Source organism: Macadamia integrifolia, chromosome 11, assembly GCF_013358625.1.
Source record: "Macadamia integrifolia cultivar HAES 741 chromosome 11, SCU_Mint_v3, whole genome shotgun sequence".
Taxonomy (NCBI): Eukaryota; Viridiplantae; Streptophyta; class Magnoliopsida; order Proteales; family Proteaceae; genus Macadamia; species Macadamia integrifolia.
Genome location: NC_056567.1, coordinates 990723 through 1015648, shown reverse-complemented (window position 1 = coordinate 1015648; position 24926 = coordinate 990723). Strand labels below are relative to the sequence as shown.

Sequence of the window (24926 nt, the reverse complement as noted above, 5' to 3'; positions counted from 1 at the left end):
AGTGGGAAGGCCTCAAATCATGGTCAATAACGTTGAGGTTTGAATGGAAAAGGCTAGGATCATGGGGTTTGTTACTAGGATTTGAATTCAAACTCTTAACAAATAAGGAATTAGCATCACCAATCCCTAAAATTGAGGGATCAAGCTCAGCCAATAATACAAATGCGTTTTGGGTTGCCAAAAGAGGGTGAGCTTGAATTTGAGAATGGGATTGGTTTGGCGGATAAGCAGGAGCTGATTCCGCGGTCTGCTGTCGAGTACTCAATGGGTGATTATTCTCCGGCAAAACATGATTTCCGACCACCGTAATGGGCTGCTTCACCTGATTCCAGCCAATTATCTTATCCGATGGAGAAAGTGAGGAAGATTGGATATTATTTTGCCCCGAAGAAGAGCGAGACGTGGTATCTTCATCATTCAAGGTCTCATCATCCTCAACATTAGAGACATGAACTGGAGCTTCTTTTGGAATTGTACATTCATTATCAAGGTGACTGAAACAATGGCAATGCAAGCATCTAGGTGGAAACCATTCGAACTTCACATTTTGTTCAAAGATCTCTCCATTTTCAGGAAGAACAAAGATTGAGGAACCAAAACTAAACTCAGCAGATACATCCATCAAGATTCTCGCATATGAGAGCCGATCTCTTGTCTTTGTTCTAACATCGGAATAAAGGGGCGTTCCAATGAGGCTACCAAGAATACTCAAACCCTCATCAGTCCATAGGTGTAGAGGTAGTTTTGGAAAGGTAACCCCAAGAGGCAATGAACGGTGAATGTTTGGTTGCATTTTCACATTCGGTCCCCATGGCTGAATGATAATTGGCTTGCGAAAAACAAACCACAGACACTTTTCTATGGTAGAAAACATGTCTTCTTTAGATTTAAATGTGAATATGAAGACGCCGTTGTCCAGCATATGAAACTTAACATCTTGACAGTGCTTCCATTGGCATGAAAGAGAGGTTTTCATAGCCGTATACGGTAGTCATTTTCCAAGGAAGAATCTTACCACAGATGTAGCGCAACTAGCAGACCCGGAATTATGGCGGCGACAGGTAAAAAAGCGATAGGTTTCCCTTCCAACGAGGAAGGCGGGACGAACTTAAGCTTTAACCCTTCTTCCTTAAAAGATGAACTAGCAAATAACCCAGTCCAAGGGCAGCTGGGTTATCATTCAAAGCATTGCTGTTTCCAGTAGAACGGGTGAGAGGGGATGAAGAGTGCAAGGTCGGGAGAGGGGAGTTAATGGCTGGTAAAATAGATGGAACCAAACTTGGTGGCTATTGTTCAGGCAACTACTCTAGAGATGGTGAAGCTAAGGTACCAGGGATGTTGATCTCAATAGGGATGTTCGACTCAGATGGTTGGTCGTTGGGAGGGTTGATGATGGGAAGAGGAGGAAATTCGACTGAATCCAGGCAGGCCATGATTCATCACCACAACAAAAAGAGAATGAAGGCAGATAGAAAGAGAGAAAGAATAGAGAGCAAGTAAAGGGATGGAGAAGAAGAAGAAGAAAGACAGTGAAAGAAAGAGCTTACCGGAGAAGATGAAGATGGAGGAGGAGGATTCCAAAGGGAGGGGAGGGGGACTCGGGAGCCATCCTTTTCAAAAAAAAAAAAAAAAAAGATTTCAGAGAAGGCAAGTATCGTTTCTCCTACTGATAGCATATCTGGCAGGAAATGATGACATATAAATGATTTCTATGCTAGGTCTTTTTCCCCCTCCCATCAGCAAAGGCAAGAGTAAGCTTTGATAGAATAAAATTCCCTTCTCAGTGAAAAAAATGGGTGAAAGAGAGGAAGAAGAAGAATGAAAAAATGAGAGAGAGAAGAAGAAAAGGAAAGAATTTGATTTTTGTAATGCTTGGGTAATGACAACTAGGTCTTATTGTCGAGCTATTTGGATGGATATGTGCTTCTTTGACATCCTTTCTACTAGTTGCACTACCAGTTATTTAAATATCTTTTGCTTCTTGAGTCCTGTTGGTATCAATTTAAAATTTTGATCATATATTTAATTTCGTATGAGATCCTTCATCATATTTGATGAGTTTGTTGAGAATACCATTGCTGAAGTGTCCAACACAAAAGCTTAAGCTATTAGGTGGAGAGGCCCAATTAGTATATGCATATCTCTAAGGTCCCGGAGTTTTCCACTATGGGAATATTCCCAACAATTATTACTTGTCTTACACTAATTTGTAGCTAAGAGCTCTTCTGTTACTTTTTCTCTTTTTCTTGTGAGAGCGGGTAATGAGTGGACATATTGGGATTCAAGAGCTTCTCCTGAGAACATGGAAGAGATGTGGAACAACCCTGATGTCCTCAAAGAGTGGATCAAGTCTAATGAGAAAAGAGGAAAAGTGCGCTTCTCGCACGATGCAGAGAAGAGACCATACCTATCCCAAACAGAAGTAAAGGTAAGATGTGAGTACACTGAGACATTTAAGATAACCATGCAAAACTCTCAGGAAACACAGACAACTTCCGTACTTAACATCTATGCTGACTAGGTTTAATCTAACGACTTGATCTGGATCTTGGAGTGCTTTTGCATCAGTTCTCTTAATCCATTTCTAATTGGTTTAGTTATGGAAATTCATTACCTTATTGTGAAAATTCATAGTTGTGATAACAACTTGTGGTACTGCCATTTTATTGGCCTACCTTTGCAGGCAGTTGCTGAAATGCTTAGAAAGTAACATGAACAGTTCGCTAGTATCAGGTCCCATCTTCAAGTAGTAGTAGCACTACCCTTCCCCCCAAACTCAACCATTCCCATCCTCAAGGGGTCGATCTGGCTAGTAGCCAAGAGCCCAGAAGGGGGAGGGGGAGGGTGGGGGGGTTAGCTCTTCTTTGCTGTTGCCTGACAGCCTTGTTCCGATCTCCTTCAATTAATTTTTCCTAGGCTTTCGTTCCTGACAACGTGACAAATCAGTCACATTTTAGCTGATTGGTCCTAACTCCTAAGGGACTCTCAAACTTATTAACGACCCCATTGGACTATTCCCTCATGAATTCAAATTTGCTTCTGCTCTACTTTTTTAGGCCTATCAGAAATTCTTTTCTGTTTATCCTACTTTTATCCTACTTTTGTTATTTGAGATGGTAATCTGCCCAATTAACAGTGGAAGCAAGTACCTAATTCAAATGTAGGGTTGGGGCCTTCAGAATCTGCATTAAGAATTCCCAGTGACTCATATAAATCTCATTCCAGATACTACAGCCTTGCCAGCCAAGCCCCTTTGTCCTTTATTTTTTTTCTCTCTTTGTTTGGTAGGTTTGGGAGTATGATACACACACACACACAACCTTCTTGGCCAATCCAATTTACTCATAAGTTATGGTTCTCAAATCCCCTTGAACAAACCACTTAATTGTCTTTCAATAAAAGGATCCTTTAAATATTTTTTTTTTTTTAGTGATGCAATGACAAAATCAGTAAGAACTAGGAAAAACTTGTTAGAGATTCAGTGAAATAGAAAACCACCCATTATGATCTCATATTTTTTTAAGAGAGAATGACCCATGACCATTTGGAACAAACCGGTGCAGAGAGAGGTCTGACCTACAGGACCTACCTGTGGTATGTGTTACTCTTTTATGTGTACTAGTATTATTTAGGAAAATAAAATTTGGATATTTCTGACACCATGTTTTACATAAATATTTAAGGATTCTGTTTTGAGGTAAATTTACGATAAAATGATATTCGAATCATAGTTATCAAGGCGTCGCCTTGTTGGTTTCACCTTGCGTCTAGGCCCCCTCCAACGCCCTTGGTCAGCACCTAGACACCATGACAACTATGATTTGAATAATTCTGTAATTCCTAGTGTAGAGTGCTCTTCTGCATAAATTCAGGTTGAACTTGTTTGCTCCTCTTTATCATGTCTTTTTTCTACACCATTTAGTTTTGTTGTTTTTCACTCTGGGAATTCTCTCTTCCTCTCCCAAGAAATTTCTTATCTCACCTCTTTTTCTTTGAATTTTGCATTTCTTAGATTTTTTTTTTTGCTGAAGCATAGTTGGTTCTCTTTGAACTTTTTCCTTTACTCAGACAGTTCTAGCGGCCCTTGCGGAGGTCTGTAGCATGTGCTTTGTGAATGGCGTGGGATCCTCTACTGGAATTATGGGAATTGATTATCCCAAGGCACAATGGCTATACAAGTACTTCCATGATATTATATCAGAACTTTTTACATTACAAATAGGGATATGCATAAAATCATGACTTCTTCATGAACTGAATTATTTTATGAAGTTTTTTATTTTTTAAACAAAGTATTTTCAAGAGTATACGGAGCACTATGTTGTATTTTATGTCAGCTGAGATTCTTTTGTCCTTCATCTCATTCCAAGGGCTTATGCTTTGAACATAAGCCCCAGTGCATTAAAAGGTATATACTTGTGTACACTTATGGTTATAGTACCCTGCTTTGCCATCAAATTGCGTTTTGTACACTTCCAGGAATGTTGCTAAACTAGGCTTTCCTTGCTTTGTGTTGTTACTGATAATAAGAATGTATTTTAGTAGCAAATTGGAAAAAAAGGATTCCACAACTAGCATGACCCTTGGCTTATAGGCATGATCTTTGTGCAGGCAGTGACTCAATCACTAGACCCATATGTAGCACTTTATGTCTTAGCCTCTTAGGTGGCTGTTTTTGTGCATTGATAGCGATAGGAGGTAGTTTCCTTCACCCCAGATCAAGGGAAAATCTCTTGATTTCCCAAGGATATCAAAAAATAGTTAAAGGGTATTATTAACTTCGTACTATAAGAGACAAAATGATATTTAAAACCCTAAACAGTTATATTTTACCACAGCGCAGGAAAACTTTCTTTGAGATTAAAAATTATCCCAGAGGGAAAACAGAAATCACAGTTTTTTTTTTCCCATCAATTCCACTATTTTTAAGTCTCAAATGACCACCAACACACACTTTGATGCTTGCAGAGCTATCCATGCATCACACATTCCAGAAGATCTGCTGGGCCCACCTCTTTAGTTATATATTGTTGCATGATTTCTTCTGCCATCATCTCAAGAACTGATTAGTAAACAATGGTTCCTCTTGAATTAGTTGATCTTTTGATTCTTAAAACACTACACAGAATAAAGCTATTGAAGTCAAATCGACCAAATAAACATTTATTGATTGATGGAAGCCAGAGAAGATGAAAGATAGCCAACAGAAGAATGCTGCAAGTGGATTTCTTCATCAGAACCCAACTATCTGTTCGAATGAGAACCCATTTTAGACAGAAAAAGAAGCATCCACTTCTGCATTTGAGATCTTGATGGCCAAAGCTTTAACTCACATGGGTTTCTTTTTGTTTGTTTTTGGGGGAAAAAGAGAATTAAAAATTTGGCATATACATTGAATTTGAAAGTTAGTCAAACGTAATCTATCATATACAAATTTCTATTCTTTTTCTTTTTGCTAAAGGTCAATAAAGTATATATTAAAGCTCAAATATAAGTTTCTATTCATTGGAGCATGATGGACACCATAATGAAATGAGCAAATTCAACACTAGCTGTTTGTTTAGGTTATCTGTTCTTCTCCTTAATGTTCTATTATCTTCATTAAGATAATAGAAGAGAAACATACCCCTAGTGGGCAAGTTGTTCGATTTTTTACTTTTCTTCATACACTTTTATGATAAGGAGAAAAGACTACTCCATGGCTTAAAGTACGTTCTTGATTGATGGATATTATAGAAAATATAAACCTAAAATGATGCAGGAAAAAAGAAGAAAAATTACAAAAATACAATCACACAGTGACATGCAAGAATTTACTTTGACAAGATAATTACTTTTATGGTGATCTATTCTTCACTATGAATGAAGAATATGGTTATAACCCCTCATCCTCAATTCCCTCTCAGGTTGAATACCAAAAGGAATTTTCGTTACAAATATATAGTGAAACCCTAAATAGATAATTCATAGAAATTTTCATATGGCCCTAAAATATTTTCTCCCTGCCATGAACCCACTAGTTCACCGAGGCTCTAGTGATGAAGATAACACACAATGTAGGCCAATTCCTCTAGATCTTGAGCCTTTGGGCCTAAGGCCTCTTTACGACCCTCCGAAATCAACCACTTATACAATTGACGAAATACAAAACATTATACCCTTAACAAATATGATCTAAATTGGTCATGTCAACTTCCATTTACAAACTCAATTCCTTCCCTCTTATTCTACCCCAAAAAAAAAAAAAAAAATCCCTCTTATTACATGCAATTAGATTTCCCACTTGTATTTTCAGAGGTTCAATTATATTGTGTAAGATGTTGCATTTTTCAACATTTTCTTAAATGGCATTGTGATATGCTTTTAAGCTAAACTGGGTGATGACTATAAGCTGACGTGGGCATGTACAAAAGTTTATGGCCCATGTACTAGTTAAACTGTGGAGAGATCTCAATAATTCAAACTTATTTTCCTTGAGGAATGATTTCTTTGTAGGCTTATTAGGAGATGCCTCATTATAGGATCCGAATATTTACAAGGTAATCCATCAAATGTGGCCCAAGTGGGAGCATATGCCAACTTCCGCTCAAAGGCCGCATATGAGTTGGTCACATTGTAGAATAATGCACAAGTGGAAAATGCAGGCATTAGGGACTGATACTGGCTGCCTCCACCATGCTAAAGGTGCTTCCCGAGTTCCCCTTATTTGATGAATATTGACACTAGCAATTCTTTATAAATACCTAGCAATTCTTTATAAATACCTAGCAATTCCTCATCTAAAAAGGTAGGGTAACTATCAAGATAAATAACAAACAATAAGTGTCATCTATAGTAGAACTTGTAGGTATATTGGTCGTTGTTTTATTCTTGAAAGTGTTATTATTATTATTATTTTATTATTATTATTATTATTATTATTATTATTATTATTATTATTATTATTATTATTATTATTATTATTATTATTATTATTATTATTATTATTATTATTATTATTATTTTTAAATCAGTATAAAAGGTGTAAAAGAAGGCTTTCAAAATTATTTTAAGTGCTTATCCTTGTTTCATTTTCAAGAATTGTCAAATAGGTTTTACCCTTATAAAAGAAAAAACTACATTAAACGGAGAGGGAAAAAGAAATAAGATTAGAAATTAATTATTTGATATCTTAAGGGTGTCAAATAGAAAAATATTTTTTAAAATGTGAATAGTTACTTATCATCATCAGAAATTAAATGTGTTCCTTCAGAAAGGTTTGCACTTTTTTTTTTTTTGAGGTGCAAAATACTTACAAATTTTGCCAATTTTTATATCCAAAACTTCAAGACCTCAGGATGTCTTGGCAGTTTTCTTATTAATAAAGAAAATTTTAAAATCAAGAAACAAGGCTCTTACCCTTAATTGAAGCCAAGAGTATACAACACTCATTTTCTCAGGTAATCCCTCGATCTATCATAAAGATGACAATTGTCTTATGGGTTTCTACTCTTTGAAATCTACTTTATCCTCATAAGCACAAAGAAGGACTGGCCCCATCCAACTCATGTAAATATACGGGGTTCCAGGGCGGAGATCAACAGGTTAATACCCTAAAAGCCTTTCAGCTAGTGAGCATATTTGTCTTAATGCATGTGATTTTTTTAATCTTGACCCAAGAATCTTAATCACTGTTGGAACATCCTTAGTGGAACTGCTTTGACATCTCACCCTCAGCAAAGAACAAAATTAAAAGATTGGATTCCCTCCTGTCTTGTGCGGCCTTGCCTTCTCCTTTCCACACTGTCTTGTTATTTGATTTTGATAGCCTCTCTCTCTCTCTCTCTCTCTCTCTCTCTCTCTCTCTCTCTCTCTCTCTCTCTCTCTCTCTCTCTCTCTCTCTCTTTCTCTCTCTCTCTCACTATAATATTAGTTTTTTATACATATATGATGAACCCATGCTCTATTTATACCCATTCAAGGTGCCATGAAGTATTGTGACTATTGTGTATCCTGGTTCCTTCCCCATACTGTCAGGTCATTATATTTGGACCGGAAAAATGGGAGATAAACTACATTTGGCATTTGGAATAGCAGGTACCTTCTTGTTAGTTTTTTTTTTATCAACCTTTGCCTATATTTATAATAAGACTGAACTAATGCATGAAAACTGTGCTATCTATGTCTTGCAGGGAATGTCACTAGTGTACTACTTTATGCAGCACCAATGTAACTAAATACCAGTTTATATATACTTCCTTATCTTCTTCACTTTGACCCTTTTGATCCTGTGACTTACATATTCATGTCTTCTGTTTTTTGTTCTTATACAGATTAACTTTTAAAAGGGTCATAAGGAAGCGAAGCACTGAGGGATTTTCCTGTGTCCCTTATGTTGTTACTCTATTTTCATCTCTACTGTACTTCTGGTATGGGTTACCTATTGTAAGCTGCAAGTGGGAAAATATCACTGTAGTCACTATTTGTGGTTTAGGGGTACTTTTTGAGACCTCCTTTGTTCTCATTTATATCTTGTTTGCTTCAGCAAGGACAAAGGCAAGCTCCTCTATGCTCTAACACTCCCACTTAATATTCTGGAAAATATATCTATATATATATATATATATATATAAATAGGTTCCTCTATAAACAAATATGCATCTCTATATATTATCAAATTTAAAGAGAATGTTAATAATCAAATTTGAAGTGCAGAGAATGGTTATTTTGATGGTAATGGCTATGATTGTGGTGCTCTCCATTACGGCATTAGTCTCAACATTTGCATTGCATGATCACCATCACCGGGAGCTATTCGTCGGGAGTATTGGGCTTGTGGTCGCTATTGGGATGTATGGTTCTCCATTGGTGGTTGTGGTTAGTATTCTTTGTCCTCTTAGTTTTGGCTCTTAAAGGGATTTGGCTCGTTTTCAATCCTTATCCAATTCTTTCCCCTGTGTGTGACACATGTATATTTTCAAAATTCAACGGTTGTGGAAGTTTTTTAAAATTCAAATCCATTTTAATTCATCAAAATGCCTCAAACTTCTACAACCCTTAGATTTTAAAAATGTACAAGTGTCTCGCACACAGATAGAATTTGACAAGAATTGGAGACGAGCTGGAACCCTCTTTTAAAGTGGCTTAGCATATATAAATGATTATATTTTATTATTGAGATAGTCTCGCATCGATTGTGGATGATTTGACTATGATGTATAAGACCGACAAGAGGCAACCCCATTTCAAGCCAATTGGTTTTAAGATGAAAGCCTTAACATCTATGATGGAAAAAGTTTTTTATCATACTTTTTTTTTTTTTTGTCTACATGAAGCTTCTCTCTCTCTCTCTCTTCTCTCTCTCTCTCTCTCTCTCTCTCTCTCTCTCTCTCTCTCTCTCTCTCTCTCTCTCTCCAGACTAACCCATTACTGCAACTCATATTTGCAGAAGCAAGTGGTACAAACAAAGAGTGTGGAATTCATGCCATTCTACTTATCCTTATTCTCATTTCTCAACAGTTCCCTCTGGGGGCCATATGGAGTATTGGGTCGTGATCCTTTCATTGCGGTAAATAATGTTTTTTTGTATGAAATATTTTCTTCTAAGCTATTATTGAGCTTCATGTCAGTTTTATAAGAAAAAATTAAAATGTTCTATATACGCAGATTCCAAATCTCTTGGGTTGTCCCCTTGGTTTGTTCCAACTTGTGCTGTACTGCATCTACAGGAAACGGGAAATTCATGAAGAGCCAAACGATACAGACCTAGAGAAGAATAGCAGCAAAACCGAATTCCAGAAAAATGTGATTAACAAATAATCATATATGAAAATAAGAAAGAGAAATTGCAGCAACTGAGATGGACAAGAGCTTAGGTTTCTCTCTCTCTCTCTCTCTCTCTCTCTCTCTCTCTCTCTCTCTCTCTCTCTCTCCTTCCTTTATTAGTCCATTTATGGATAATTTGTCATAAGATGAGTTCAATGCATACAAGAGATGACTCAAGCAATGAAAATGTTTGAATTGGATAACATTTCTACCCAACACACACTAGTAAAAATGCACACGCGCAAATGCAGGTGTGACCATATGATAGAGAGAGATGTCAAAAGCTCATATTAATTGTATTTTATCATTCGATAACTAACCCTTGTAACAAACTAAATTGAATTATTATAGATAATTATAGAAATACTATTACAATCACAATTAACCTAATAATTGCATAAATGCTATTACCATTCCGTTTTCCTGAAATAATTGTGAAAATGCCATTACAAAAGTTATCTTTTTATATTCTATTTCATGAGAACAGTCTTTGGTTGTTGACTTATCATGAATGCTATAGTTTTTTTGTGGATGATTGTCTTAACAGACTATCCAATGAGCAGTTGAATAAAAAGGTTTTGGTCGATTCAAACTATAATTTTTTTGCAATATGCTTAAGACATACCCATGTTCCAAGTGTTCTACCAATTTGAACTAAAGACCAATCAAATAGAACTTGGAATTTACAAGTAACCATGAGACATTACCACAAACCTTGCTTCAAAGAGAATACTCAATGGTGTTTCTACGGCCATGACTTAGCTACATTATGTTAGGTCAAGAATGGAATTGCACATAAATACATGAGATTTGCAATAGATAAGGTTTGAGCTTAATTAAAGTGCAAAATAAGAATGAAAAGAAAATGATTAGTATTAAATAAATTCAATTAAAAAAAAAAGAATGGAATTGCACCTATCAATATAATAATGTAACAATGTAAACGATATATGAAAATTCAAAAGGGATAATACTTAGCTTGGAAGCATTAACTATGACTTTGCAGGGAGGAGGGGGGGGGGGGGGGAGAGAAAGGGTTTTAAATATATTTTGTGGTTTCAACTAAATAGTTTTTATGTTTAAGGCCAAAGTCGAATCATATTATTAAACAAAAGTAGTAAAAATGCTTGATCAAATAAGGTGTGCAGCCCAATAAAGGTATTTCAATAAAAAAAATTATCAGAAGGACCAATTTTGCATACTATAGAGCATCACAGAATCAACTTAATTTAGGTAGCGAGCTTTGTCCATTGTTAAAAACTTCATAAAAATATTGTGTTATATGAATGATTGTCTTAACTCCCTATGTTATGAATATTAAGTTAAAAAAGATCTGATGGATACGAACCACCATCCCCTTGGAACATGCTTAAGACATGCTCATGTTTCAAGTGCTCTACTAGTTTGAGTTAAAGACCTAATTGAGAACATATTGTTTCATAATTTTCAACTCCAAGATGTGAAATTAAGGATAGTTCCAAGACTACAACTTGAGAAGTACAAGAAAGTCGTCTGTTGTAAGTGCCCACAAACATAGGCATTATATTCCTTCCTTATATCAAGGCTCTACACCTCACAACTTTGGATTTGTTTGTGTTGCCCCCTCTTTGACCCCTCTTAGACTTTGCCTTCATAACATAGAAGTATTGTAACAACCTCATACCATTAATATTTCAATTTTAGACATCAATTCATCAATCCATCGCAGATTCCAACAATACGTAATATTGTTAATACCTTGGTGTCATTTCAACAATCTATTTAGCATAAAGCAGTCAGACAATTTCTAGTGTACAACCATAGAGACCAACCATAAAACTGCAGTTCAAAAGGTATTTAATTTATAATCCTCTTAAAGAAATTAGTGTCTAATGCTAATAATTTTGTAACATAGAACCTAGGGTTGATCTGGGGCTTTATAAATCTGGCCCAACTCAGCTCAATTGCACTCCTAATAACACCCTTCGAGACACATTAACAAGGAAGAAATCATTGCTCCAAAACTCCAGTTCATGAGTAAACTAAGATTAATTATTTTTCATGTTGAGATGAAAAACCACAAAATAGTACTGATAAATTTTGTATTTCAGTTTGCCTTTAGTGCAAATAAATACCAAAAAAAAAAAATAAATAAATCATAAGAGACTACTTATATATTGTGAATCAAACAACATAAGTTGACTAAATTCATAATGCGCCAATGGTGGGCCTAATTACATTTTCCACAATATGATACTTGTTTGAGGAGTTCATGAGAAGACCCAAAGTTACTTTTGGGGATGACTTGAATCTTAAAAATACGAGGAATATATATTTTTCTTGGAAAAATTACCAATTTACTAAAGATTGAATATGTTAACCCCACTACCCAATTTGAGTTTGGGTATTACGAAAATACCTAAAACAGTACCAGCCCTACATACAACATACGTTTGATATATTGAAACGGTCAATATAGGACCGATGCCCTCCCCACACGATGGGAAAATGGATAGTACAATCACCTAGTTGTATGAGTTAACATCCACTTGTCCTTTTTGTTTCTAAATATGCCCCTCTTTATCCTTGTAATTGCAGAAAGTGGGACAAATGTTAGAGGCTGACTTGTATGACCAGGTGATAGTACGAACAACGAATCTTATCTCCAAGTGAAAGATTTGCCACTTCGTACTTTTATATAATAGTATGATATATCAACATTAACATCCCCACGAATTAACTTTGCATGAAGACAATCATTCCTTGTACATTTTTTTCTTAAATTTTTTATTTTAAATATTTTATATATTATTTTATCACTTGGGGGAAATCCAAATCTAGAATGAAGAACCTGCATCACACACACACACACACAAAACCCGTCAAATTAAGAAGTAACAACATGGATTCCCTAACACTATCCTATAATTATTTTGGGTGAGAAAAAATTGTATTAAACCCCAAAAACAGGGAAGAAGAAAATTACAAGGAAAAAAAGCCACCAAGAGGAACTAGGCATGGACAATGGTTAATCGAAGAGAAAACAATACGAACAAAACATTGATCTTAGGACTGCTGGATCATCCCAAAAGGAACAATAATGAACTCACACTATGATCTTCCAAATACCTTCTTTGTTGATAGGAATCTTCCAAAGGTGCTTAAGTCCCACTAAGGGCTGTTTGGGGAATTAATGGGTTTTTACCCAATACCAGGTTATTCCATTATTCGGCACTAACGGGCTCGCTTTGAGATATCCCACCACATTAATCAACTCCCTAACATATTGTTCCATCAATGTGGATGGGTTTGGGGTGCACAATAGGAGAAGAAATGAATGGTAAGAATCCTATTTATAGTCACTTAAGTCCCACTAAGGGCTGTTTGGGGAATTAATAGGTTTTTACTCAATACCGGGTTATTCCGCTATTTGGCACTAACGGACCCGCTTCGAGATGTCCCACCACATTAATCAACTCCCTAACATATTTTTCCATCAATGTGGATGGGTTTGGGGTGCACGATCATGAGGTCTCGGGTCCCACGGTAAAATAACCCAAAACTGGCCTGTGCACTCACTGTATGGTGTTCACCGGTGGATGCTCCATCTGCCGGTGGCCAACAGCTGGTGAAGGCTGAACTGGTCACTTTGTATGGAGATCTCTCCTCAGTCTGAGTAGGGCCTTCTCCAGGGTTTCCAATGTGTGTGAGGTTCGACTGACCTTCCCCTTCGTGTCCGGAATCCCTTCCAATTATTCAATCATGGGTAGCAAGTACAAGTGGGGTCGCCCTTCCTTCCTCGGCAAAATACGAATGCAACCCAGTACTGACTAGTACTGGTGTCCTCCGATGCCCCACCTGAACATTAAATAGAAAGTTTTAGGGTTCGGGTATAACACGGACACATGTCGCATCCACTAACAAAAATTGAAAATGCTAAATAGTGAAGACCATTTGAAGCCCTCATGGGGGTGGGAAGACTATGATCTTTTGAAATAAGGATCATTCCAAATTATAGATTTTTATTATACTACCATTTTGAAGTTAAATTAATATTATTATGGTAGGTAATAACTCTTCATTAGTTTAAAGCGGGTGATAGCTCCTCATAAACGATTGCTTTCTTTAGAGAGAGATGTTATTCTCCTTTTGAGGATCAGGTCCTAACACATAATTGATTGAAAAAATTAATTATAAAATGTCTAAGAAAAGTATGATAATGACTCTGTCTCTCAGTTTTTCCTTGGACACATGTCGCACAATAATCTTATTATGACGGTCCTTATGTTAAGACCTAATCTGGACTCAAACATGAAGGGGAAAAGAATATAGATGAATCATATAATAATTTAGTCCGGTTACGTTATACATAAACTCGGCGGACACATGTCCCATCCACTACCAAAAATTTGAAAATGCTAACAAGGAATGAAGACCATTTGAACCCCTCGTGGTTGTGGTAATATTTTGATCTTTTGCAATATTGATCATTCCAAATTATAGAGTTTTATTAAACTGCCATTTTGGGGTTAATTAATATTATTATCGAAGATTTGTGTTTGCACTTTTTATTTTTCTTGAGGGGGGTGAGGGAAATTTTGCAAGCTAATATGACTTTACTATATGCATGCATGTATCTTAATTTAACTAGTATCATTAAGCCAAAAGACTAATTAAATTGTAAGAGACACATTAGCATAAAACACGAGACATATTAGTGGCAACGTAAACTAAGATTTTTTTTTTTTTTTTTGGGTGGGGGTTTGGGGGAATAGATAATATCATTTTATTGCAAAGAAGAGTAAAAGAGAATGGGAGAGGGATATATAAAACACAGTCAAATGGCTTACAAACAACCAATTTCATGAATTGGGCTCAAGCGAAGAACCATAAAATGCAAGAAAAGGACCTTACTAAATAAATCTTGACATCAAGTTGATCTTTATTAAGAAAAGTCTCAGCCAAAAAAAAAAAAAATCTTTATTAAGAAGAGAGCAAAAGTATAGGTCCTCATACTGAGGGTGTAACCCAAACTGAAGGGAACTTTAGAGAATAGAGGTCGTCAAACACAATAAAGGGTTCAATAAGATCATCCTCAACATGGTAGATCCCAATATCGCAAGGCTTACCTGTACGAGGATCTAAATCGTTTGTAAAGTAAATAGAGTTATTGTGGATTTCAGGGTTTTCAGTGGTTGAGACAAATTTGGAACCAACTCTGCTAAGAAAAAGTGCTCGATCAGCCCCCAAACTTGATTGTCTGACCCACGCATAGTCCATCCTAAGCTCTTTATTGTTATTCTTTTTCATCTTGTAGAACAGAAACTTGTAGGTTGTATAATGGTAACTATTCATCCCAACATTCTTCAGGAACCTTGCAATCATAAACAATTGTCTATTTGATTCAACTAGGTAACATATATACCCATCGCCATTGCGATCTATGGATTCGTCACTTTGATAAAGATCATATAATGGTGATACACCACCACCAATGAGGATATGTTCATGAGTTCTCATATCAAAAACCCAAAGTGTCTTTGACAGGCCAAGCGCATAGACCTGATCTCCACCACAAGATATGATATCTCCATCACCATAAGAAAATGCAACTTTGCTCTTTGTTGGTCCAATAGACCATGACTTATCTCCAGATTTGTAGAAGAGTAGTTCATGTTTGGGTATATAAGCAACAACCATCCAATCTTCATTAGTTTTTGGATTGGAAGACAAGATCACCTTAAAAACAGATTGCCAAGGTCGGAGAATGAAAGGTGGAAGTGCAATTTGGACTTTAGAGAATGGATTAAATAGGAAACATTGGCCATCTCTTGAATTAGAAAATATGAACAACCATCCTTGTATAGAACCTCGACACAGATTCAAATCGATTTGCGGTATCCTTACTAGGTGAATCATATTTTCTGGGACGAGGTTTAAGAAACCAATTTCTCTGGTTTCTGTATCATGGGAGAAGAGTAGCCATGGAATAAGCTTCTGAAGACGATACCTAGTGAACTCTGGAACAGCATTTCTCCAAGAAACACAAATGGATGTGAACCGGAGTTTCTCTATGAAATCGAGACGATCATAGATCATCTCTATCATATCGTCTGGAATAGTAGACCATCGTCTATACTTCTTCTCCTCCTTGTTCTTGTTCTTATTCTTCTTCTTCTGATTTGTTTCAGTGATGGAAACAACAGGTGATGACGAATAGGATGTACCAATGATAGTTCCCATTGGGACATTGACCTCAGCATCAGCCACAGGAATGCATGCAGCAGCTTTCTTCTCCATATCTCCTCGTCTTGACTGTCTGAAACAATGAGATTTGCTTGTGTCTGGAACCTCTCCTCTCATGTGTTTATATAGAAGCTTTTCAACGTTTTTTCACAAGAGAGAAATGGTCAAGTATAAATGGAAAGATTTTAGGGCAATGTGGGAGGTGAAATGAGATTTTTTTTTTTTTTTTTTGGTAATGAGGTGAAATGAGATTTTGAACCATTGGATTAAGAGCTTTAGGAGCATTTCCATGTAAGTTCATAGCCACAAATCTCTCAGTTGGATTCATATCTCCTCCTTTGTAAGTTTGTTCTCAATTTGGAAATGAATGGAAATAGCTTGTAGAACCGTTTAAAAAAACAAAAACACTATATGAAAAATGGGAGGGAAGTCTATCCGTACAAAAAAAAGAGCATTATCAGTAATTTGGCTTGATTTGTCGGGTATTATTGTCATTTGAAATAGGAGAAATTTTTCTGCCATTACAGACTTACAGTTGCGAAAAGTATAACAGTCAAGGGTCGTAAATGTTCTGCCTTCTTATAGTACAAAGTCAATAATACTTGGAATTGTTCCATAATCCCTAATGAAGACCATTTCTTTTTTATTCAAAAGAGAATTGAATTAACATAAAAGATATATAGGTTTGTATGGCATATCAGACTTAAAGATTGATTGTTCTTTTATCCTTGCCTCTTTTGCTACTTCCTTGACACTAAGGACATAAGTATTGTTAGATTTAAACAAAATTTTGGGAGGGTTAGTCGATTACATAATGTTCCATCTCCATATATAGTGGTATTGCTATCCAATGCCAAGGGGTCAAAAAAAGTTTTCCTGTTCTTTGAAAAAAAACTCATATTCTTTTTTTCATCACTCTAGACTATGTCCACCTTCCATCCCTTCTTTTTGGCTTTTCGTAATCCCTATAAAAGCCCTCTTACTGTAGCCTTACCACTACCAAAATTTTGAAAATGCTAAGAAGGAATGAAGACCATTTGAACCCCTCTTGGGGGTGGGAATCCTTTGATCTTTTGAAATATTAATCATTCCAAAGTATAGATTTTTATTATACTGCCATTTCGTGGTTACTTTATATTATTATGGTAGGTAATAACTCTTCATTAGTTTAAAGTAGGTAATAGTTCCTCATAAACAATTGCTTTCTTTAGAGAGAGACGTTGTTCTCCTTTTGAGGATCAGGTCCTCACATATAATTGATTGAAAATTTTAAATATAAAAAATTCTAAGAAAAGTATGATAGTGGCTCTGTCTCTCAGATTTTCCTTAGACACATGTTGCACAATAATCATATCATGACGATCCTTATATTATTACCTGATCTGAACTCAAACATGAAGGGGAAAAGAACATAGACGAATCAGATAATAATTAACCCTGGTTACGTTACACATAAACTCGGCGAATACATGTCCCATCCACTACCAAAAATTTGAAAATGCTAAGAAGGAATGAAGACCATTTGAACCCCTCATGGGTGTGGAAATACTTTGATCTTTTGAAATATTGATCATTCCAAATTATAGAGTTTTATTATATTGTCATTTTGGGGTTAATTAATATTATTATGGTAGGTAATAACTCTTCATTATTTTAAGGCAGGTAATAACACATCATAAATGATTGCTTTCTTTAGAGAGATATGTTATTCTCCTTTTGAGGATCAGGTTTTAACACATAATTGATTCAAAAAAATGATAATAAAAAAAAAAAAACTCTAAGAAAAGTATAATCACAGCTCTGTCTCTCAGTTTTTCCTTTAACACATGTCACATAATAATCATATTAGGACAATCCTTATATTAGGACTTGATCCAAACTCCAACATAAAGGGGGGAAAAACATAGACGAATCAGATAATAATTTAGTCTGGTTACATTACACGTAAGCTCGGCGAATACATGTCCCATCCACTACCAAAAATTGAAAATGCTAAGGAGTGAAGACCATTTTGAACTCCTCATGGGGGTGGGAACATAGTTAGAAAAAACAGGAACAACATAAAAACAGAAACCGACGGTACGGGTCTTAAGCAGTAGAAATTTTTAAATGATACGATCAAATAAACGGTCAAAAAAACAAAGAACGACAAAAAACGAAAAACAGACGGTACAGATTTTAAATGTGTAAATTTCAAAAATGGACCAAAAAAATGTAGTATACTAGTATAAATTAAGAAATTATTACATGAATACTTGCATCTAATGTTCAAAACAACTGCAGTATCCAACACTAATGCATATATATCTTACGCCTCATTATAAGTTTTATGACATAAAATTGAATATCATCCAATTCCAATTCTAAATTCATACACCACACATGTCTAAGTTTCATTGGGCAAGGTGGCTTAGCTATGATGTTGTTCATTGTTGTCAACATAGTCAACACACTCTTGGAGTAATGTATGTTCAATTTGAGTTAGGAGTCATCACTTTATAAATATTTTTCAGCAAATGCATCAGTTTGTATATCAATTTCAGGGTCCATACATTGATATTGAGTTGAAGGTGATATCATGAGAAATATAAGCAGTTGAGTTAAGTCGATTAGAGTTCGAGAGAGAGAGATATGGTCAATTAAGTAGGCATTATATTCAACAAGTTAAGTCGTCTTAAAAAACATCAAAAAATGGAAACGTATTTAAAAGTGTTTTAAACGTGTTTAGAATGGGAATGATTGTCGTTTCCATTTTTTTAAGTATCTTTAGGAAGCATACGGAAAAACGTGTTTTAAACGGTAAAAAACGAGAACGTGTATAAAACAGAGTTTTAAAAGAATTTTTGCTAACAATGGGTAGGAATACTTTGATCTTGTGAAATATGGATCATTCCAAATAATAGATTTTTATTATACTGCCATTTTGGAGCTAAATTAATATTATTATAGTAGATAATAACTTTTCATTAGTTTAAAGCAGGTAATAGCTCCTCATAAACGATTGCTTTCTTTATAGAGAGACGTTATTCTCCTTTTGAGGATCAGGTCCTAACACATAATTGATTGAAAAAAAATAATTACAAAATACTCCAAGAAAAGTATGATAACGGCTCCATCTCTCAGTTTTTTCTTGGACAGATTTCGCACAACAATTGTATTATGACGGTCCTTATGTTAGAACCTGATCTAGACTCAAACATGAAGGGGAATAGAAAATAGACAAATCGAATAATAATTTAGTCGGTTACGTTACACATAAACTCGGCGGACACATGTCCCATCCAATATCAAAATTTTGAAAATGCGTTGAACCCCTCATGGGTGTGGTAATACTTTGATCTTTTGAAATATTGATCATTCCAAATTATAGAGTTTTATTATACTGTCATTTTGGGGTTAATTAATATTATTATAATAGGTAATAATTCTTCATTAGCTTAAGGCAGGTAATAACTCCTCATAAACGATTGCTTTCTTTAGAGAGAGACGTTATTCTCCTTTTGAGGATCAGGTCCTAATACATAATTGATTGAAAAATAATAATTATAAAATACTCCAAGAAGGAATGAAGACCATTTGAACCCCTCGTGGGTGTGATAATACTTTGATCTTTTAAAATATTGATCATTCCAAATTTATTATACTACCATTTTGGGGTTAATTAATATTATTATGGTAGGTAATAACTCTTCATTAGTTTAAGGCAAGTAATAATTCCTCCTAAACGATTGCTTTCTAGAGAGAGATGTTATTCTCCTTTTGAGGATCAGGTCCTAACACATAATTGATTGAAAAAAAATTAATTATAAAATACTCCAAGAAAAGTATGATAACGGCTCCATCTCTCAGTTTTTCCTTGGACATATTAGGACAGTCCTTATGTTAGAACTTGATCACAATTCCAACATGAAGGAGGAAAGAAAATAGACGAATCAGATAATAATTTAGTCTGGTTACATTACACAAGCTCGGCGGACATATATGCTATCCACTACCTTTTAGGGTATATAAGAGGAGTTTTCTTTGAAGTCAAAAAAGGCATGCCTCTCCTGCTTCATGCTGAGCATATATACGACATGCACATATACGCAGTGGAGCCACGCTCATATGGACTTTATGCCATCATGCTCGATTCCGCAAGTTATATTTATTGGTGCCAAGTGGCAAGTGGATTTCAAGTTTGGTGAACATGATGTTATTCACACCACCATCATATCATGTCTAAACTTTCATACCAATCTAGAAAAAGCATTGTCCGTGAATAGAGCTAGTCTCTAATCCATTGAAAAACAAATACTAAAGTCTAAATATGGTGGTCCATAGGGTTGAGATAGATCAACAAACATGACAAGCAGTCTATTAGAGGTGTCCTAAGTTTAACTAATAGTCAGCATACCGTATCACCAATCTGTGTGGTAAAACATAACAAAAATCATTTTAATTAATTAAAGGCCTTCACTACTTGGGGATGTCCTCCGATTTGGAAGGTTAAAAACGACCCATTCTATGAGTTTTTTTTTTTCCTCCAAATAAAACTTAAATTAAGAGCATAGAAATGTTTCGACATTTATATCAACAGTCTTCCGATAGTCTTTTGACCCCCAATTTCACAGCTAATGGGTAATAGAGATCTCATATCTAGGCTTCTTAACAAAACTTACATATTCAAAACCATCCATTAGGTAATATATATATATATATATAAAAAAAAGAATATGAAAGCACTCCAGACTTGTATCAAAAAGAATATGAAAGCTCCCAAGGCCAAGCTTCAACATTCTTTCCTACAAGACAATCTACTACCTCTTGACTGTACGTCCAGACTTCAGACAGCCACTTTTTTTTTTTTTTTTTAAACTTCTTGCAATCAATCAGGTAGTAGGCATCATCACGGCGATCAATTATATTTGGATTCCTTAATCCAACCCATTGGTTGGGACATCTTGATCCATTGCCGTCTCCAATGTTTAAGGGCTGCTAATAATCAGTCTAAACGGGCCTTAAACGGACATTAAACGGACTTATGAACATTTATCTCTAAACGTGTTTTAAAAATGTCAACCCTAATAAATAGACTCTAAATGAGTTCTATACAGGCTTTAAACATGTCAGGCTAAATCGAACTATTAATCAGTGGACATCCATCAGACCATCAAGTAGCACTATTGTAGTGGGAACAACCAATCATATAATTGGACCTTTCTGGAGCTGGACATGTTTAATCGGGTAGGGCGATTTGGTCTTTAAACGGTCGGGCCTGCCAAACCGAGGCTAAAACTGTCGCCTCTAGTCCTAACACAAGAAACATGCAATGTTATGATTGTATTATTGTTCTTCTCTTCTGAAAGACTCAGATCCTCTCCCATTCCATCGTGCGTCTGACAGCGGGGAAGACCTAGCTAGGTTGTACAAGATAACCTAAGTAAACCTCTTCCACATGCAATATATGGAAGCCCAATAAATAAAATTCACGCATAGTTTGGTTCAACGGATGTGGGTCCTGAATGACGCAACATGGTGTTCAGTGCACATCCAACGCCTAGAAATGTCTTGAGCTGCATGTGATCACCTTGGGCTCTGTGCCAAGGTGTTTCTGATTATTGGATGCTCGTCGAACACCATGTTACTCCACAGAGAAGTTGAATCCTGGTTCAACATCGTCGTAATTAATTTCCTGTTAAATTGATGAGCAAAATCTGCAACTATTTTAACCTTTCCATGGGCATACACTTCTATTTTTTTATTTTATTTTTTTGGCTAACAACAAGTATCCTGGCCTTTGGCCTGACTAGGTCCGTGGGCCCATACTGACCCCACAATCACATGGACCGCGTCATACCGGGGTTGAATGAGAATCATTCAACTTTCACTAAAAGCAGTGATGAGCACTAAACACCCCGTGTGAGTGGCCCAAGGTGTGCCTAGTGGGAGTTGAACTTAGGACGTCCAAGTTTATGGCTCGTACCAAGTTCATTGCTTACCAACTGCGCTACCCCATTGGGTTATTCTTTCATACTTTTGCTTGCTTGATTAGTCGTTGAGCATTGGGAGGAGAAGAGGGATGGTTGGGAGTGGGATTGAGGATGGGAAGTAGGAAAAGAAAGTGGGATGAGAGTTGTAGTGAGGGGGTGGGGTAGGGAGGATGAGGTTGGGACAATGGGTGATAGGGGTAGTCGGTTAGGGGCTAGGAGTTTTGATGGATACAAGGGTAATTTGAGAATTTTAAAAATATCAGTAGAAAAGGAGAGGTGAAAATGAGATTAATTGTCCCCAATAAAAAAAAATATAAAATATAAAAGAAGAAGAAGAAGAAGAGAGGCCAATGAGGCCCTCTATGAGGGAGCAACCTATGGTGATTTGGTGGTCAGCCCATCAAATCAACAACCGATGTGGTAAAAAATATAGACAAATCAATAATTGCCTAACACAGTTGGTGAGGTTGTAGTGTGCAAATGCCCACTCACACTAAGAAGTTGCAAGTTCGAATATCTTGGTTGTTACCTTCCCCCTCCCCCCTTCTATAGCATGCAGTGTACCCATCTAAAAAATATATGGACAAAAAACACTTAAATTAATTAAAGATATTTACTACTTAACGACCTCTGATTTAGAAGGTTAGAAATTGACCTATACTGTGAGTTGTTGCATGCAACACAAATTTTTTTTAAGCTTTTCCTATTCCCATAAACGTGATTTCATGGATTTTGGATTATGATTTTCTAGAGACAATATGAAGATTTAGCACTTAAGAATTCACAACTACAATATCTATAATTTATCAAACTTGCAACTTCGACTTGAACAGCCGACACTTGGGGAAGGAGCTGGTTGTGGGATTAAACCCTGTCGTATGCAAGTATGTATGTGTGTGTGTGTGTGTGTGTGTGTGTGTGTGTGTGTTTGTGTTTGTGTGGCCATTGGCCCTAGAAGTGCTCAGTAGGATAAAATAACCAAAAAAAAGAGAGAAATTTGGGTCTACAGCACGGAATGGATCCTTTGCACATACATTCATTGCACGTAAATTTGTTTCAAGACCTCTTCTATAAACTAATTGGTAACCAAGAAAAGAAAAAAAAAAGTACAAAAGACATAATAAGATAAAAAATTATATTACGAAATGATTTTTTTATGTCTATATCTCTTTTCAATTTTTTTTTTTTTTTTTTTTTTTTGAATTTTTTTTCTTTTCTTTCTTTTCTTGACTAACAAACTGTCTAGGAAAAATGAACTCTTTGTGAGAGTGTGGCCTATGCCAGCACTCCCATATATCTATTTCTCTCTTATTATTAAAAGACACCTCCACCCCTTATGGGGATGAGAGAGAGAGAGAGAGAGAGAGAGAGATGATTAGCACTGCCACCTTCCTGGATAGAGAATCACTTCCATAAACTGAATTAATATTGCACTAACTAATAGTTTGAAAATGTTCATAAGTTTTAATAATTGCAATAACCCACATTTTGCAATTAGCTCTTCCACTAAATAAGGAATTATTAAGAGGTCCAAATTCTAAAATTCAATTTACATATAGAGTATAAAAGGTCAAAATGTGTATATGTGTACTTCGTACTTGACACTTTTTAGATGCCCCTTATCTATTCCCAAAGTTCTGGATGTTAAGGGAATCAAAAGCCTTTTTAAAATAACTTATCATTGTCAATATAAAAATTATCATTGTTATGCATATTTTTTTAGGTATACATGTGAAACGACAATATTGTTCCTCATTAGAAAAATCCGAAAAACACTAAGCAAAATGTTTATGATAACAATTTTTGTAATTTAGAGTGTGAACCCCAGCTCAATGGTAAAGTTACTCCAGAGCGATTTAATAGCCACGAGTTTAAGTCGTAAAAGGCCCTTCGCAAAAAGGGAGGTAACTCTAGGTACATTATAAGCCTTCCTAGAACACGCAATGGTGAAAACCTCGTGCACTAGGTACACCGTACACCTAGTTCACACCAATTCTTTAGTAATGATTCGTCATTTGAAGGATTCAGAAAGCAGGGCATGCACCAGTAGCACTGGATTCCCCACGCTACTCCCATACGCAGATGTCAAATGGCATGATTTACTTGAATTCTTTCTCAGGCTATTCATAGAATGTTTGCACTAGATCTAGTCATTCCTAAATCATTTGTTAACCTGAATCAAAGGCTCACAAAAAATAATCATCATTTGCAAAACAAATACAAGAAATGCAAAAATTACTGCATCCGACCTGTAATAACTCACCCCAGTCCCCATCCAGGTACACCCTTCTTAACTTATAACCTACACTCTTTTTAAGTGATAGTAAGCAAGCGAAGCACACACAAAAAATGCAAACCAAAAGGAAAAATGCTGAGGATGTCCACTCTTCCTTGCCCTTGCATTGGGGATCAGAGAACTCTAGGGTGCCCCCTAGGTTTCCTTTCTGCTTTAAAATTGCCTAGATCTGAAAAGGAGGAATTGTCTAACGTGGACAAAGGGGAGGAACCGTCTCCTTAGCATCACTCACCTCCCATTGTGATGTTCGGGACATGAGATATACCCGAGCCTTGATAACTGAACCATTGCCAAGCTTAAATCCAGGACTAACAGGAAATGCGACAACCTGACCCACTGGCACCCGTCCACCAGAAAATTTGATGACACCTTCCATGTACTCGGGATGGAAATCAGCTCCTTTGCTTGCCTGAAAATGACATGGCGCAGGCTCAAGTGCAAATGCTAGCAAGTGAAGCAACCAAACAGCTTTCGCCAGGGCCAAGTACTCTTTGTAAAACTGACTCCTAGGGTGGTTTCCAGCCAAAATCAAATTGCGCTGCTCTAAGTTTCCAAACAATGATTCTTCCATCTTAGGGTGAACAATAGATAGGAACTTCTTGGAGCAAAATTTACCAAATTGGCAGGAT

At 36.0% G+C, this 24926-nt stretch overlaps 3 protein-coding genes across 6 annotated transcripts in view; 1 reads left to right on the top strand and 2 right to left on the bottom strand.

The window, feature by feature from the left end:
* Positions 1-7985: 7985 nt before the first annotated feature.
* On the top strand, positions 7986-9841 carry LOC122093139 (bidirectional sugar transporter SWEET3a-like). 2 transcript variants are annotated; one of them, XM_042663400.1, is made up of 6 exons: positions 7986-8076; positions 8172-8208; positions 8313-8535; positions 8695-8856; positions 9428-9547; positions 9708-9841. In XM_042663400.1, exons 1-6 carry the CDS (start codon positions 8040-8042, stop codon positions 9723-9725), a joined length of 597 nt encoding a protein of 198 aa, XP_042519334.1. In that variant the 5' UTR covers positions 7986-8039; the 3' UTR covers positions 9726-9841. The 2 variants fall into 2 exon arrangements, with proteins under 2 accessions (XP_042519334.1, XP_042519333.1); XM_042663399.1 differs by having other exon boundaries at positions 9646-9841.
* A 4952-nt stretch (positions 9842-14793) lies between these two features.
* On the bottom strand, positions 14794-15891 carry LOC122093863. Its single transcript, XM_042664409.1, has one exon. The coding sequence runs from the start codon at positions 15889-15891 to the stop codon at positions 14794-14796; it is 1098 nt and encodes a 365-aa protein (XP_042520343.1).
* Positions 15892-24148: 8257 nt separating this feature from the next.
* LOC122094101 (protein GRAVITROPIC IN THE LIGHT 1) overlaps positions 24149-24926 on the bottom strand; it is an 11523-nt gene continuing 10745 nt past the window's right edge. For all 3 annotated transcript variants that reach the window (XM_042664767.1, XM_042664768.1, XM_042664770.1), the window contains one exon: positions 24149-24926. This exon is cut by the window's right edge and continues 379 nt beyond it. In XM_042664767.1, coding sequence (XP_042520701.1) covers positions 24485-24926 — 442 coding nt within the window. In that variant the 3' untranslated portion in view covers positions 24149-24484.

What these genes read in the sequence shown, in the direction of transcription:
- LOC122093139 (XM_042663399.1), top strand. Translation starts at nt 8,040, where the DNA reads ATGGGAGATAAACTACATTTGGCATTTGGAATAGCAG. An exon ending in TTTGGCATTTGGAATAGCAG is followed by an intron (nt 8,077 to 8,171) that starts GTACCTTCTTGT and finishes TATGTCTTGCAG; the next exon opens with GGAATGTCACTAGTGTACTA. An exon ending in TTGCTTCAGCAAGGACAAAG is followed by an intron (nt 8,536 to 8,694) that starts GCAAGCTCCTCT and finishes TTTGAAGTGCAG; the next exon opens with AGAATGGTTATTTTGATGGT.
- LOC122093863 (XM_042664409.1), bottom strand. Translation starts at nt 15,891, where the DNA reads ATGATAGAGATGATCTATGATCGTCTCGATTTCATAGAGAAACTCCGG.